The 15,133-nt window shown below is 39.7% G+C and overlaps 1 protein-coding gene across 2 annotated transcripts in view; it reads left to right on the top strand.

Moving 5' to 3' along the window:
• Nucleotides 1–1,860, top strand: part of JPH3 (junctophilin 3) — a 187,543-nt gene extending 185,683 nt beyond the window's left edge. The window contains exon 5 of one of the 2 annotated variants that reach the window (XM_074286254.1): nt 311–1,860. In XM_074286254.1, coding sequence (XP_074142355.1) covers nt 311–391 — 81 coding nt within the window. In that variant the 3' untranslated portion in view covers nt 392–1,860. The remainder of the gene's footprint in view (nt 1–310) is intronic. The other variant, XM_074286253.1, reaches the window with a different exon arrangement.
• Nucleotides 1,861–15,133: the final 13,273 nt, after the last annotated feature.

The following is a 15,133-nucleotide window of genomic DNA, read 5'->3' as shown; positions in this document are numbered from 1 at the left end:
GTACTGAGAGCCATCACTCCAGGTAGAAAATGAAGAAGCTCGAGTATTGCTCCTTATCCTACTTGCAAATCAGCCACTGATGGGCCCAATGAGAGAGAGATCTACACTCTCTGCTTTCACCTGATTTTCCTGACCCTTCATCTTCTAGTGAAATGTGGACATTCACCCCACTGGTCACTAAACTGTTGGCAATTTCCTTTTGATTCCCGGTGGTTTGATTTATGGGAAAGTAAGATCTGTCCAATAAAGAGAAAGTTATGTGTTTATCATGACTGCAAAATTCACCTCTCCTTCTTTCTCTCCGTTCCAGGGCTCAGCTCCTATTCTCGTAGTCATGGTGATCTTGCTAAACATTGGAGTCGCCATTTTGTTTATTAACTTTTTCATCTGATGAGATTGTCTTAGCAAAAATAACAGTTCTACATACAGACGGGGGAAAGGAGAAGAAAACAAAACATAAAACAAAACAAACAAAAAAAAAAGGGAATGAACGTAACTCTGACTGTCCAACAACTTCCAAGTCTTTTCACAGAAGAACAACATGATTGGGTATCACTCACAGTTTGCCTTTTTTTCTGGGTAATGTTTTTTGGATTTTAGCCAAAATTCTTTGCTTGTATAACACTATGCTGTGTGACATGGCAGAAGGTGGCCGACACACCGGCCCTCCCAGCTAGACACGGAAAGAGAAGAGAAGGGATCTCGGAAAATCAACAGCAAAAAGTCAAATCACCTTTGTCATCATCGTCACCATCACGACAAGGAGGAGGAGGACAGAAGCGGCGGCTGCAGAGCAAAGTCCCAGGGGAGCGTCTCATTTCGAGCTGGGTCAAGCAAGGAGAAAGAAGTAACTATCTCCAAGTCACCAGGGTCAGGGTTGGGAGATGGAAAGAAAGGTGGTTCATACTTTCTTTTCATTCTCTGCTCTGAGAAATCCTGTGACGAGCATTTATGGGTATGGAGCATAGGGAAAGAAACTGTCTTTTCCCACTGGGAAGAGAAACTAGCCCTTTTTATTCTCTTTAAATGGGTACACACACACATATATATGTACATGAATATATCCTTATATACATATATATGTATATATGTGTATCTATATGTGTGTGTGTGTGTTAAAGGGTGAGGGGGGAAATACATCCCCCTTTTCTACCCATCTAAATTAATTAATCTTATCATTTTCCAATACTGCCCTGCTGGCTTTCTCTGAGAAGGCTAAATCCCAGTCATACCTGGGATGGGTACAGATGCATCTGGACCAGCGGTCATTTTCCTTAATTTGGCATCAGATCCCCCAACCCCAGCGTTTTCCCTCGCCTCCTTGTGACCCACACACCAGCTCCCAAGGGAAACCACCCGACGGAGGTCCAGGAGATGGATTCAGGTACAGACTGGAGTGTCTAGATGTGAAACCAGGGCAGTTATTCAGAAGCGGAATGAATGCAGTCGGTGTGTCTGGTACATCTTGCCATGGACAGTTTCTGAAATCATGCTTGGGCTCAGAGCATGTGGTATTTTTGCACTTTGTATGCAGGATGTATATTCAGGCTTCCAACATGTCCCTTGTACGCCATCATTGGTAATGACAGCCCCTTAAGGATGTATTGTTTTCTATGATATATGTCACTTAAGTTCATTGATTTTACCATCTTTGTAATAATGCCTGCCTTGATTTCCCCACTGGTAGATATGCATAGTCATTAAAGATGCACTATCCCTGTTCTGAAGCTGTTCGGGTCCCAATGACAGGATCATGTTTTAAAACTCAGTGGCTTTAAAAAAAAAAAAAATTCCTGTACTCATTAAAAAAAAATCTCTACCTCCCCTTTTCCCTAACCCCCCCCAAAAAAAACCCCACAATGCAAAAACATACAACCCGAGTGTTGTTTCAGTCAGCCCAGGAGGTGCAGTGTTTTTCTGCTTACTCTGCCAGCGTGGCTTGATGATCTGACCCCAGTCATAGGCTAGCCCGCCACGTTTGACTGTCCCTCTCGGATCAGTAGTTATTAGAGCCTTTGACATGCCCTTGCGTGTGTGTATGTGGACAGGTTGAGTGTGGACAGATCCATAGACAAACACCTCAGCTCCACATTGGCGAAATCCCTTTGAAAAAAAGGATTCCACATACAACGTTGTTGGGTACAGCCCAGACTTCCGGACTCTGCTTTGCTTCTCTTTAGCTGTTTTTCTGCTCTGTTTGAAGCAGATTTCTTTATTACACTGCACTGGATTGCTATATTTTTAACCAGAAATAAACTAAAGATTAGAGCATGTTCCATTTAAGTTTAGTTCTTTTCCTTACACACTCACACACACACTCACACACCACCCATCCTTCTCACAGTTTTGTTTAGTTCAAGGGTCTTTTTTGGGGGAGAGGGTGGGAGGGGACATAGGAGGAGAGAGCATCAGTAATACAAATACATTTCTGACAATTTGCTTTCTAAAGGGATATTACATCTTTTGTACATCTTAATTTTCTGTTCCTCTTTTTTAATATTGAGTGGTTGCTGCAGAACCTAAAGTGAACCAAATAAAGATTCTTGTTAACTTGCAGCTCTGAGAATCCTACATGCTGGGATACGTGTTTTGTAATTCTGTTTGCAACTCTTTGTAAAGATTAGCAAGACTTCTTTTGTACATTCCAGTAACTGCATGCCACAAAATGGTACCTACAAATGCAGGTTACATTATTTACATGCAAACACCATACAATATTTAGATATGTATAAAAAAAAATCGACAGCACAAAAATGCCTATCATTAAATACGAGAACTAGTGGTTTCATGCCTAGGGACTTCTCACTGGTGACTGACTGTTTTCCATGACCACCATTCCTGGCTGCCAGCCAATTAAATTGTGGGGGGCCCCCCAATGAATACCCCCCGGGACTTTTGTTTTGGGGGTCATCATATTCACAAGACCCAACCGTTCATTTCCTCTCATTCCAAAAAGAATGAAAGAGCTGACTGACTCAGATCAAGGCTGTAAAGAGACTGCTTAGGTCTGAAAGACACCTGAAGAGTAATTTTAATTGGTTTCCAAAACAATGTGATTAAAAGCAAGGATGACTTGATTAATTGTTGCAGGTTGAGCACTTGAAGACAGCACCTGCTTGTCACACCTTGGCCAGAGTCTCACATTTCCCCAACAGCTACATCACGTGTTATTTTCTTCCACCAACATTTACAGACTTGCTTCTCTCCATCTCTTGCCTGAGTACACACACACATGCTTATCTCACTGGAGGAAGGTAAATGGGAATTACGGGGTAGGTGGGGCAGTATGGAAGCACTCACGCTAGCAGCTATTTCCCAGTGGCCCAAAGCATTTAGACATTTTTTAATTAATACCCAAAGCAATCCTGTAAGAAAGGTGCCGTTGTCCCTATGCTGCAAATGTGAAAGCCGAGGCACAGAAAAGTGAAAGATTTTCCTAAAGACACCAAATCGAGGGATGGAGAGGGGGGGGGGGGAGTTGAAGAGGAGGCAAATCTTACCGAATCATTCTTGGAAACCTGGTTTTCTAAACCAGGGTTTCTCAAATTTTTCCCACTGGTGACCCCTTTTCACCCGAGAAATTTTTACGCCACTTCAGTTATGTGGATATATAAAATATGTACACAAATCATTTACTGATAATATATTATAAATGAGTGACTCCTACATTCAGTACAAGACCTCTTATGTCATTACAAAACTATAGATTCTGATATGTCGGTACAAAGCCTACATATTTCAATGACTTAAAAAAATATATTTTTTTCAAAGTGCATTTAGTAAGAAGCTTGGAAAATCACCAATCCCAGTCATCCTAAAAACAAAGTATTTTACACTGGTCCTTTTAGTTATTCGCTTGACACTTAGCTAAGCCCAACTCTCGCCTGACCCCAGATTAGTCCAAAATATATAAAAAGAAAACTCGGGAGGAAATGAGTCCTTGGTGAAATCAGGTGGAGGAGTACCTAGGAAAGGATTTGCTTTTTAAAGGGATTTCTTATGGGATTTTGTTGAGTGGTTTGACTTCTCTGTGCCTCGGTTTATCTATTTTTCTTACCTAAAACTTGAGGATTTTCATGATTTCTATTTCAGATTTATTTGTGCCTTTTGAATTTGATTTCCTGCATAGGAAATGTCTGAATAGTTGAATACCTAAAAAATGTTCCTTATCATTCTCTGGGACTTGTATGCTGCAGTCTTTGACCAAGATTATATGAGTGATGTGATGTTTATAAGGTAGAGTATGGACACGCAAGGCCTAGAGCCCACAGGTCAGTGTGGCTCCCAGGAAATGACAGCAAATATAATTGAGCAGCTCACTAAGGGAGAAAAATCCCAGAAATACAAGGACTGATGGATTTTTAAAAAGTGACTCTTATCCCTTTCAAACAAATATCAACATCCTCTTTTTTGCTTTATTTTTTGAGTCAAACCTTCTGAGCATGGTATGATCTCAAGCCAATTCACTGAGGTTTCCCTTAGCCACTGCAGCAGAGGCATGTGGTGAAATCACCAAGACAAGAGGCCATTAACTCAATTCTGGCCTCCAGATGTTCCGTCCTCTGCCTTGTGAGGGCAAAAGAAATTATAGGCCATCTAGTGTGGAAAACGACCAAATAGAGCCCCGGTGTTGGATTGATTGTAGTGGGTAGGTAGCATTCTTGAAGGGATGCATGAGCTGGAGTTGTTTGTCATTCAGTTATGAAAAAGACTTTCCATAAAACAGGGATTAACATGTTATGTCTCAAGTAGAGCTTTTGTCCTTGAGATACCATCTGTAAAAATGGAAAGAGGAAACCTTGCAAGGCCTACTAGTTCATCTCCTACCCTCCAATAATATTAGCTAAGCCATTTGAGATGGCTCATCAGAGGTGACCATTTTGATATTTCACTTTGTTTCCCCAGATCTCATTTCAAGTGTCTTTATGGTACACATGTCTAGCTTATTTCTTCTTAATCTGCCTTTTAAGCACAGATGGAACTAAAGGTTATCATCCTTTGTGCAGTAATTTGTATTTCCTCAGTTAAATCCCATTTCTTTAACTTTTTTGTTTTAATAAAATCTGTCTTCCAACATTTATGCCTTCCTTTAGTTCAGGGAAAGTAACTATGGGGAAGATACCTCTCTAAAATTGTGCAAAATAGCCATTCCACTAACTTTAACCAACTACTTGACCTGGTGGAGAAGAAATGAATACCAGCATCTTATCATACCAAGTTAGGATAGAGAAGGGTTCTCAACCTTTGCATCTGTTGTAAGACCCCTTCTCAGAACAACACTTTTAAATGCCTCAAATAAACATGGGATTACAAAGGAAACCAAAGGTTAGTAAGAATTTAAATGTTTTCACAGACTCTTGTAGGTTAAGAAACTGAGAAGATTGATTCTTATGATAGATATTCAACAATCACACCCTGGAGCAAAGAATTTGCCTGTTATTCACTTAAGAATAATGGTCAAAAATCCAGTTAAAGGAAAGTATATAGAAAGCTGAAGATCAGCGTAAGGTATTAATAATATTGCCTCACATCTGGCTGTCAGTGTTACCTAGATATTACCCAGAATTAAGAGTAAACAAATTAATCCTTTGACACTTAAGTCCTGAGCAGCATTGCTAAGACTGCCTTAAATGATGCAAGGGGGAGAAAAAACCATGCAGTTGCCTTGACTTACGCAATGCCCTTGAAAAACATATCCTTTTCAGGCATGTAGAAATATAGGGATCCATATAGACTTGGACACTTGGGGAGATGAGAAGCAGCAGTTGTTCTTATGGCTTTGTGACCAGGCAGGATGGGGAAGATTTTGGAGGGCTCTCTGCAGCTGAAAATTTTGAGAAAAAGTGGCCACCACCATCTTAGAGAGTTGATTCTATTGCTTGATGGAGACTTCCAGGTTAAAAATCCCTTGATGGGCACATGGGTAACAAGAGATTATTTGGCTCTTGTGTAAATGGTTTAATGCCTTGCCTACAGAGAGGGACTGATTGTATTGCAAAATTCGGCCCTGCTTGAGAGAAGCAGATAGTGTTTGTTTCAGTGCATAGTACCAGATTGGAAGCACCAGAGGCATTATTTTTTTCTGAGCCTTTCCTATGCCAGTCTTTGTGAGCAGATGGAAGAGCCTGAAATCAGGCACAGACCCAGTACTTTGCAAGGAAAAGGCCCTGGCTGTAAGAGTCAGCTTAACATCTCAACTGCTTCTCCTGCTCTATTCAATCCAATACTCTCCAATTATTTACTAAATGACTGTTATTTGCAAAGTTCTGGCCAGTGTCTCAGACCCACAATGGAATGGGTGCGACTTTACATCCCTACCTCATTTCTTGCTATTTTTCTACTGTTGGTTGGCAAAATGAAGATCTCGATTCTGGAGGGAAAAAATGAGATTTTAGTAGATTACAGAATCGGGGGGTCCACATGAGATATAGCAACTCAAAGAACTCTCATGAACTCAGGCTGTAGTGAAAAGCATAGAATCACACTGCCCTCTATCTTGATCAGTCCACACCTGAAGTACTATGCTCAGTTCTGGGTGCCATATTTTGAGAAGGACATTAAAAAGTTAAACTGAGTGTTGAGGAGAACCTCAAAGTTCATGCCATATTGAGCAAAAGTAGGATGGGTTGGTCTACAGAAGAAAAAATTTAAGAACCATTAGCTGTTTTTTGGAAGGAAGACTAGTTTGCGAGGCTCTGAATTAATGGATTCTATTTACAGAAGAAGATTGAAGCTCAGTTTAAAGATAAATGATTGCAAATAATTAAAGTTGTTCAGTATATCAGGTGAATTTCCTTATAGTTAAGAGTAAAGGTTGCTATATCTATCTATCTATCTATCTATGTTAAACACAAGGTTTTGCACACAGGTGAGATGGCCTCTGAAGTCTCTCTTGTTCTCCTGGGGAGGGTATACTAAATTTCCTCTCACTGGAGATGTTCACCGAGGAGAGATGACCACCTCTTGACATGTAGAGATAGATTATTCTTCAGATATGGGTTGGGCCCTCCGAGATCCCTTCTAACTGATACTTACTGACTCATTTCAGGAAACACTTTCATCACCAGTCACATATTCACAGAGTAAAATCAATAGTCTCCTTGAAACAAAAGTTTGGTCATTTTCTTTCTGTTTTCCATACAAAGAGACTTAGTGGGGCTGAAGAGAGCTAGGGATTCATGACATTTTCCTTAGCATCTTTCTTCACAAGATTATTTTCTACTTCCCATCCCTCTCCTGTCAAGTTTATGTGGGTTTCCACCAACCGCTCTTGTAAACTCTTCTGTGATGTCTAAGATTTTTAAGGCAGCTAGGGGAGTCTTGACCTGTATATGGTGCATAGTCTCTTCCCCTAGACAGATGCTGTCCCCTCCATCCTGACATCTTGAAAGCTTTCCTTTCTAATATCACAGTAATCCACCCCCCCCATCTCATTCGTAACAAATAGCACAGAGACTTCCTCTTTCTTTGTATGAAGACCCCACTAAGGATAGCCCACAAGTTCTAATCTTCAGTTGTGAGAAGCTCCCATGTCCGACTTCTCTCCATATCGATAACATTTAGAAAACTAAAGATTGTCGGGAGTCCTATGTCCAACATTCATTGGAGTCAGAGGAAAAGAAATTTTCCCTCTGAAATTCATACGGATGATTCCTAATGTAAGGAGATGTTCTTCAGATGATTTCTAACTTCAATAAATGTCCCATGACAGAGCCCATATTCTGTGGCTGGAAGGGAAAATCTCTAACCAGCCAGATGGCTTCTCTCAACAGTAGGGTCAGCCTCAGGGGAGCGGACAGTTCATCGCCCATATGAAGTGACAGAGATGTCTGAAGGAGAAGCAGCCGCTTATCTTTTCCTTAGAAAGGATGGAGCTGCTCACTTACACAGCGGCTGGATGTCACCACTGTCGAAGCAGCGGACATCATATAATCTTCGTTTTTTGCTGCAACAAGACTCCAAAAGCCAGAGCCTCCACCGTGTTAGTGAACCCTGCTCAGCCCATCCCTCTGTTTCTCTCTCCAGCTCTGGAATGTCAGCTTTCTCACTTCAGATTTTCCAGAAGCAAGTGAGACCTGCCCAGTTTAGCACTGTCACTGCCGTAATCAGAAGAGCTGTGACCTGCACTTCCACCTACTGCTGGGTCTTCCTGGGGAGAAGAGAGGTCTGGGGCAAGATGGGAGGGAAGGGGGCAAACCAGGGCCCAATGCTGCAGATTCAAGTCAACCCTTTTTGCCTAGTTCTATTTCTCATGCACATTTGCCAGCTCCTATTCCCCCGCTCCTATTCCCTGGAAACAGGGACTTCTTCTTAATATTCATGGCAACATTTCCTTATTTCTGGTGCCTACATGACTTCTGAGGTTCAGACTAGCACCCTACTGGACACAACTTATTTAGCTGTGTTTTTGCATCATGTGCCCGCCCAAAGTAACTCGATCTAAAAAGAAAAACCCAATCCTCCTTTTGGAAAGCTGCATATGAAAACTTGATCATACACTAGACATGAAACCACTAACCCTTACATGGATGCCTTTTTGTGACTCCTTAAGTAAACAGTCTAAATCTGCATTTTTCTTTTTTATGGTTCTGTTCTTTTTTTTTTTTCCCCCCTGGTGCATGTAAACTGTTTGCTGATACAGTGCAATTATTTTGTGCATTGACAAAAAAAAAAAAAAAAAAAAAAAAAGGGAATGTTGAATATATTCTGATTTTTTTTTCTCATTGATGAAGTGGCTAAAAAAAGTTATACCTCGGCCTTTTTTCTTTTCTTTTAGCTGAAAGAAAATAGCTTGGTTACTTAAAAAAATGATAATAAAATAATTTTCTTTAATGAATGTAATTGCTTAAATCATCCCCTTATTCTGCATTGAACCACATAATGGAAGATGATGAAGGGACACTGTCAAGATGGAAAGAAATCTTTTGCCCACTTTGGTAATAAATAATATAAATTACACCAAATTTTGAGAAACTGGAATCTTTTTCTGATGACCAACAAGCTATTTCCTCACTGCCTTTAATTCTCTGCGACCTGCTTTTGCTTTGTGAGGAGTTTTGCCAGTGGTCCATGTCAAGTAGATGGCACAAATTTGTCCTCAAAAGATTGAATCTGGATTGACAGTGTCCCTTTAAAAGTCTTTTGGAAAATGTCTAGATTTCCTGAAGGAATACTGCAATAAACATTTAGCTAAGAAATAGTAGATGCCATCTTTACTTCGAAAATAGTGACCATTTACATTTACAGACATTGATGGAGAATTTACTGCATTCAAGACACTGCTCCACATGACAGGGCAATATAAAATGAATGATAATAATAGTTGATAATATTAATATTAGCAGTGTCTGGCACACCATAAGTGCTTAATAAATGCTTGTTTCCTTCCTAACACTTTTATGATCATAGGTTACTTTTCTATGCCTCAGTTTCCAAATTGTTTGTAAAAATGGGGATAAGATACCACTTATACCGTCTACCTCAATTATTGTGAGGAAAGCACTCTGGAAACTTTAAAACACTATGGAAGGGACAGCTAGGTGGTGCAATGGATAGAGCACCAGCCCTGAATTCAGGAGGACCCAAATTCAAGTGATCTTGGGCAAGCCACTTAACCCCAATTGCCTAAGCAAAAAAAAAAAAAAACACCATGGAAGTGGAAGATATTATTTAGCTTCTTAAAGGTTAAAGATACCATGTAGAGTAAGGTTATTAGGAAACACATTTTACAGATTTATTCACTTGGCAATATTAAGCACATACCACCAACAAGACTAGGTTCTAAATTCAAATTCTAAGTTACAAGTCTGAAAAAAAAAAAGACCTAGTCCTCACTACTCCAGGAGCTTATAATTGGAGGGGATTCAACATGAACACAAATATAAAAGATGGTGAATGATGCAAGAAAAAAAAAGGTCAGTGTTTAATTTGAAGAGATTAGTAATAATAGCTTTATCATTTACAAGGTGCTTTAAGGTTTGCAAAGTTTTTATATTTATCTTATTTGGTCCATATGATGGCCCTAGGAGGTAGCCACTATTATCTTTAATTTACAAATTAAGAAACTGAGGCAGACCAGCTTATTGTCCACGATTATACAGGAACTTCAGTGTGTGAGGCAGAATTGGAAACTTTAGGCTTAGTGATCTCAGCAAAGATCAGAGGAAGAAACTAAGGGAGGTCATTATGTCTCATGTGGCTCCTTACTCTCAAGGAGCTACACCCATTTTCATTTTAAGTGGATCTCATCTTTCATTTGAAGTGATTTCCTTCCTAAGAGAATACATCTTCCTCATAGGATGGAGAAGCTGTCTTTCCTCCTGCACCTCCCACCAGACTGTTTTAAACAGGCCCCCAATTTTGTTTTTCTTCTGGGTAATTCTTCCTGGGGCATACTGCACAGAGTTTCAAATCCCTCTCTGTGCAGAAAAGAAACTACCTATCTTACCAGATTCTCCTTTTCCTATGCCCTTAATTTATGTCAGCTAGGAATCTCATCTGATAAGCAAGAAAAGCCTCATGCTGCCAAATTCAAATTCACAATAATTTTTTAAAAATCAAATAAAAACATTTCCTGGGCAGTTATTCAACAGGCACAAGGATATAGTGCTAGGGCTCGTTTATATTTTAAAAGCCACACTACAGAGGGTGGGGGGAGTCTTTATATTGTACCTATTCTGTGCTAAGTGACACTTACAAATAATATTTCCTTTCACCTTCACAACAACCCATTTTTACACTTAAGAAACTAGAAGTAAGAGTTAAGTGACTTGTCCAGGATTATAGTTAGTGTCTGAGGCTGGTTTGAATTTAGGTCTTCCCTACTGCAGGTACAGCTCTCAGTCCACTGCAACCCCAGCTAATAGGGCCTTGGAGCAAGCTGTACTTATTCCAGGCCAAAGCCAGTGGCTCAGGTACTCCCACTTTCCACTGAGGGGCGGGATTATTTCCTGATCTTTATCAGGAAGGGGGAAAAAAAGGTCAAGGAAGAGGAGTATTATTAGGTCTAAGCAACTGGGAAAGACAGGGTGGTTTAGGATGGAAAGAGTCCTGGCCTTGGATGCAAAAGCCAGATTTGGAGTCTCAATCCTGCTATTTATTTGCAGAGACTTTAGGCAAGACTCCTGCTCAGGTCTTAGTTATTTTCTTGTCCTCCACATAATTGGTATTTGCATAGCTATGCTTTAGGGTTTGCAAAATGCCAGCAGATTACCTCATTTTATTCTGTGAAGGTATTATAATTTTACAGAAGAAAATGAGGTTAAGTGATTTGCCCAGATACTTAAGTATCAGGGGAAACAAAGCTAATAAGTATCTGGGGAAACTTACAGCTAATAAGTATCAGGGGAAACTTACAGCTAGTAAGTGTCAGGGGAAACTTATAGCTAATAAGTATCTGGGGAAACTTACAGCTAATAAGTTTCTGTTCAATTCTATCTGACTTTATGACACTTGGCGAAAATAATTTAGTATTTTGCCATTTCCTTTTCCAGCTTATTTTAAAGATGAGAAAACTGAAGGCAAATAGGACTAACCTAGAGCCTCACAGCTATTAAGTGTCTAAGGTCAGATGAATCTGAACCCAGACCTCTATCCACAGCTGCCCCATTTGAAAATATCTGAGAATACTTATAGCTAATTCATTTCTGGGGCAAGATCTGAACTCAGGCCTTCCCAGCTGCAAGGTCTACATGCTATCTACGGCACCCTCCAGCTGACATATAAAACTGCAGTCCTTTCCAGCTCTGCACTTTGCCTCAAAAGTTCATTCTCTCAAAAAAGCATTTCACCACAATGAAGAGCACCAACATCACAGTGTACAAGAGAGTCATTTTGTAGGAGGGAAGGGAGGATATATTTCAGTGGTGGTTTGCCCTGCTTCAAGATCTGGTTTTTGATACATTCAGGTGATGAATTGTTATTTTATTATGTATTTATATTATCATTATAAATGATAATTTATTATCAGATCATTGTAAATGACCATTTATTTTACTTCATTTATTATAATCAATAACTATCCAATTGGTCCGACAAATAGCTAATTACCTTATATTAAAAGACTGGTACCTATCTATGATCCTTGTAAAAATAAGGAGTTTTTCTATATATAGCATTGACTTCCTGGTTTTAAGACACCTAAGGGAAATGAATTCTAGTAATCATTAGGACATGGAGCCATTATTTCAAATAGGTATTCAGAACAAGTAATCTCCACTCCTCATGAGAACACAAACTATTTGAAGATTTTTCTCATTGAAGTCTCCAGGCTAAATATTCCCTGGTCTTCCTTGTTGATCCTTGGATGACAAGGCCTTTCCCCACCTGATTTACTTTCTTTCACCAGTTGATGGTTTACTAGTGGATTCTTTGGAGTTGTTAGTTATGTTCTATGAGTTATGCTAGTATATAAGATTAATTTTCTAGAACTGGAAAAGACCTGGGAAAATCACCTAATCTGACTTCCTTATTTGACAGATAAGGAAACAAAGAGGGAAGATGTTTTGCCCAAAGTTGAATAAGGGGATGCTGATCAATGTTTAACAATCAGCACCCCATCCCAATTATACTTTAAGCAAACCTTCAAGTTTAACTGGTGTTATGCTGTATCCATCACTTTCTCAAAACAATAAAATAAATCCCAATTTGTAGCATTTGCTGATTTGCAACGTAAAAAAGCTCACATGAAAATTTAACAATCAATATGAGTTGGTACATCTTTAAGATATTGAGAAGCAAATTTTGGCTCCATCACATCACAGTAGATTGATATTGGGGCCTAGAAGCAAGAAGATCTCACTTATTAGACAAGTCACTTAACTTTTGTCTACCTCCATTCTCTCACTTGTGAAAGGGGGATGAATAAAAACGATCATCTCCTAAGGTGGTTGTGAGGATAAATGAAGGGAAATGTTAGCTATGATTACTTATTACTAAAGCTGTCCCAAAATGGAATGGACTGCTGGATGACCACTTGCTAGGAATATTTAAGAGAGTTCTATCCAGCTACGGATTGGAGCACCTCCAATTCTGAGGGCTGAGACTCTGCGCCAACTGACATGAATCAAGCTTCTCCCCTTTTCTCCTTACATCAGTATCTGACCATGCGGGTCCTTTCTTTTATCCTCAGGCCATTTTTTACATCAACTCATATCACAATGACCAAATTCAGATCTTATTTTATGCTAATTATATTTTAAGCTGGGTGTCTACTGACCTGACCTGAGGAATCTTCTGGAAACACTTCTATCCCCCCAAAGTTTGACTTACTATGAGGTGCCCTTTCTCCTACATAGGGTAATCCCAAACCTCCCTTCCTCTAACTTATCCCCTACATTTGGAGAGCAATAACCCATTTACTCTATCTACGGACTTCATTTAAGAACTCGTTGAAAAATCTGAACAGAGATTAGAACCTGCCATGATCAATCCTACTAAAATAAAAGATCTCTGAATAAAAGATATTTCCAAATCTTAGCTAGTCTATTTGATTTATTTCAAGAAAAAAATTTCAAGAAAATTACAACTACAATTTCAGCCCAATCAAGTGATTTGAATAATCACTTGGAATTTATTTTAATAGAATTTATTCTACGTAATCAACTTGATGTGTTTGCTATTGTGAGCCAGGGAGAGAACTGACATCCATCAGTTGTTCATTCACTTCATGAATCCTTTGCAATCTTTTCTGACCACACCTTCCAAGGGAGGGGCTGACACGTGCCCAAGGGGCTGGTCTGTATTTAACTTCTCTATGTCCCTAACTACACAGATAATGCCCCAAAGATGAGGAATGGGAAAAGAAAAGAATATAGGTTCACAAATATGATAATTAACAACCGAATGGGATTTAGGAGAGGCGGGTACAGGGCAAAAATGCTAATAATTACCAAGATGAACCAAATGAGCTGGACAGGGATGTAAGCTTAGCCTGAGTCTCCTCGCTGGCACTGGGCATGGCCACTTAAAAAGCAGAAATCACTTTTTAGTAATGGCATAAGATGAAGGAGTTCTTGGCTTTTTTGCTGGTTATTCATTACCATGAACCACTGATTGAGCATTAAGTATATTCTGCTTGGCAAACCAACCCACTGATGAGACAAAATAAAAGACAGCACATTTTCTGCTGCTCCTTCACTGAACACTACGGATTCTATTCTTGGCTATCTCACAACCCCGTATAGTATTTTTACCTCTCCCCTGCTGTTTGCATTTAAGGTGCTTCTTTATCAGGGATGTTTTAATCATGGCAATTAAATGGTACAGGCAGCTCGTTTTATTGAAGCTTGTTTATTTAATCTTCATTGGGTCCCAATTAGCCTCTTTCAGTCAAAGGGACAGACTCTCTACTAATAACCTCACAGAGAGGAAAGAAAAGACACTGCCGGTACCATTTGTACAATAAATGTGTCTTATAGCGTGTGGCTCTTGTCTGTGTTTGATATGGCCGACTCCATAAAAGCCTTTTCCTGCTCTGGTTCTTGCGGAGAAAAGAACCACTCTGCAGGAAGAAAACATGTCTCTGACTGATACAGGGAGATCAGTGCCCAGGAATGGATCCCAGTGAAGGGTCCCTCCCTCACCAGCCCCCAGATACATTGCAACAAAAAGTAAAAGATTTAATCATCCCTGGCCTGCCTAGGGCTGCTGGGAGCAGCCAAGTAGTGACATAAAGGCTTATGGATGGTAATATTATTATGGGACAGCTAGGAATCAGGACTACCTGGGTTCAAATACAGCCTTAAGACACTAGCTGTGTCGTTTAATCTGCTTACCTTATTTTAATTAATGATGGGGATTCAAAGAGCACCCACTTCCAACTACTACTAAGTGTTCATATCTAGAGAATAGATCTCGTTACAATGAGGTTGACATAAATAAATATAAATATAAATGAATAAAATCCTACAGAATGTTAAATGTTGGAAAGGACCTAAGAGTCCCTTAGTCTATCTACTCATTCTATAAGTAGATAAATAGACTGAGGTTAAAAGAATTGATTTGTCCAAGGTCCCCGAGACAGAGGGCAAAATGCAGTCCTGATGCAAGCACGTGGCAATGGCCATCTTGTCTTAAATGTGTGGGGATTGCTATTGAACAAGTCAGCTGTGCTATTGAACAAGTCGGCTGTGAT

The sequence above is a fragment of the Sminthopsis crassicaudata genome, chromosome 2, assembly GCF_048593235.1.
Source record: "Sminthopsis crassicaudata isolate SCR6 chromosome 2, ASM4859323v1, whole genome shotgun sequence".
NCBI classification, from domain to species: Eukaryota; Metazoa; Chordata; class Mammalia; order Dasyuromorphia; family Dasyuridae; genus Sminthopsis; species Sminthopsis crassicaudata.
Note: the sequence above shows the minus strand (reverse complement) of the source record. Positions and strands in the feature narration are given on the sequence as shown.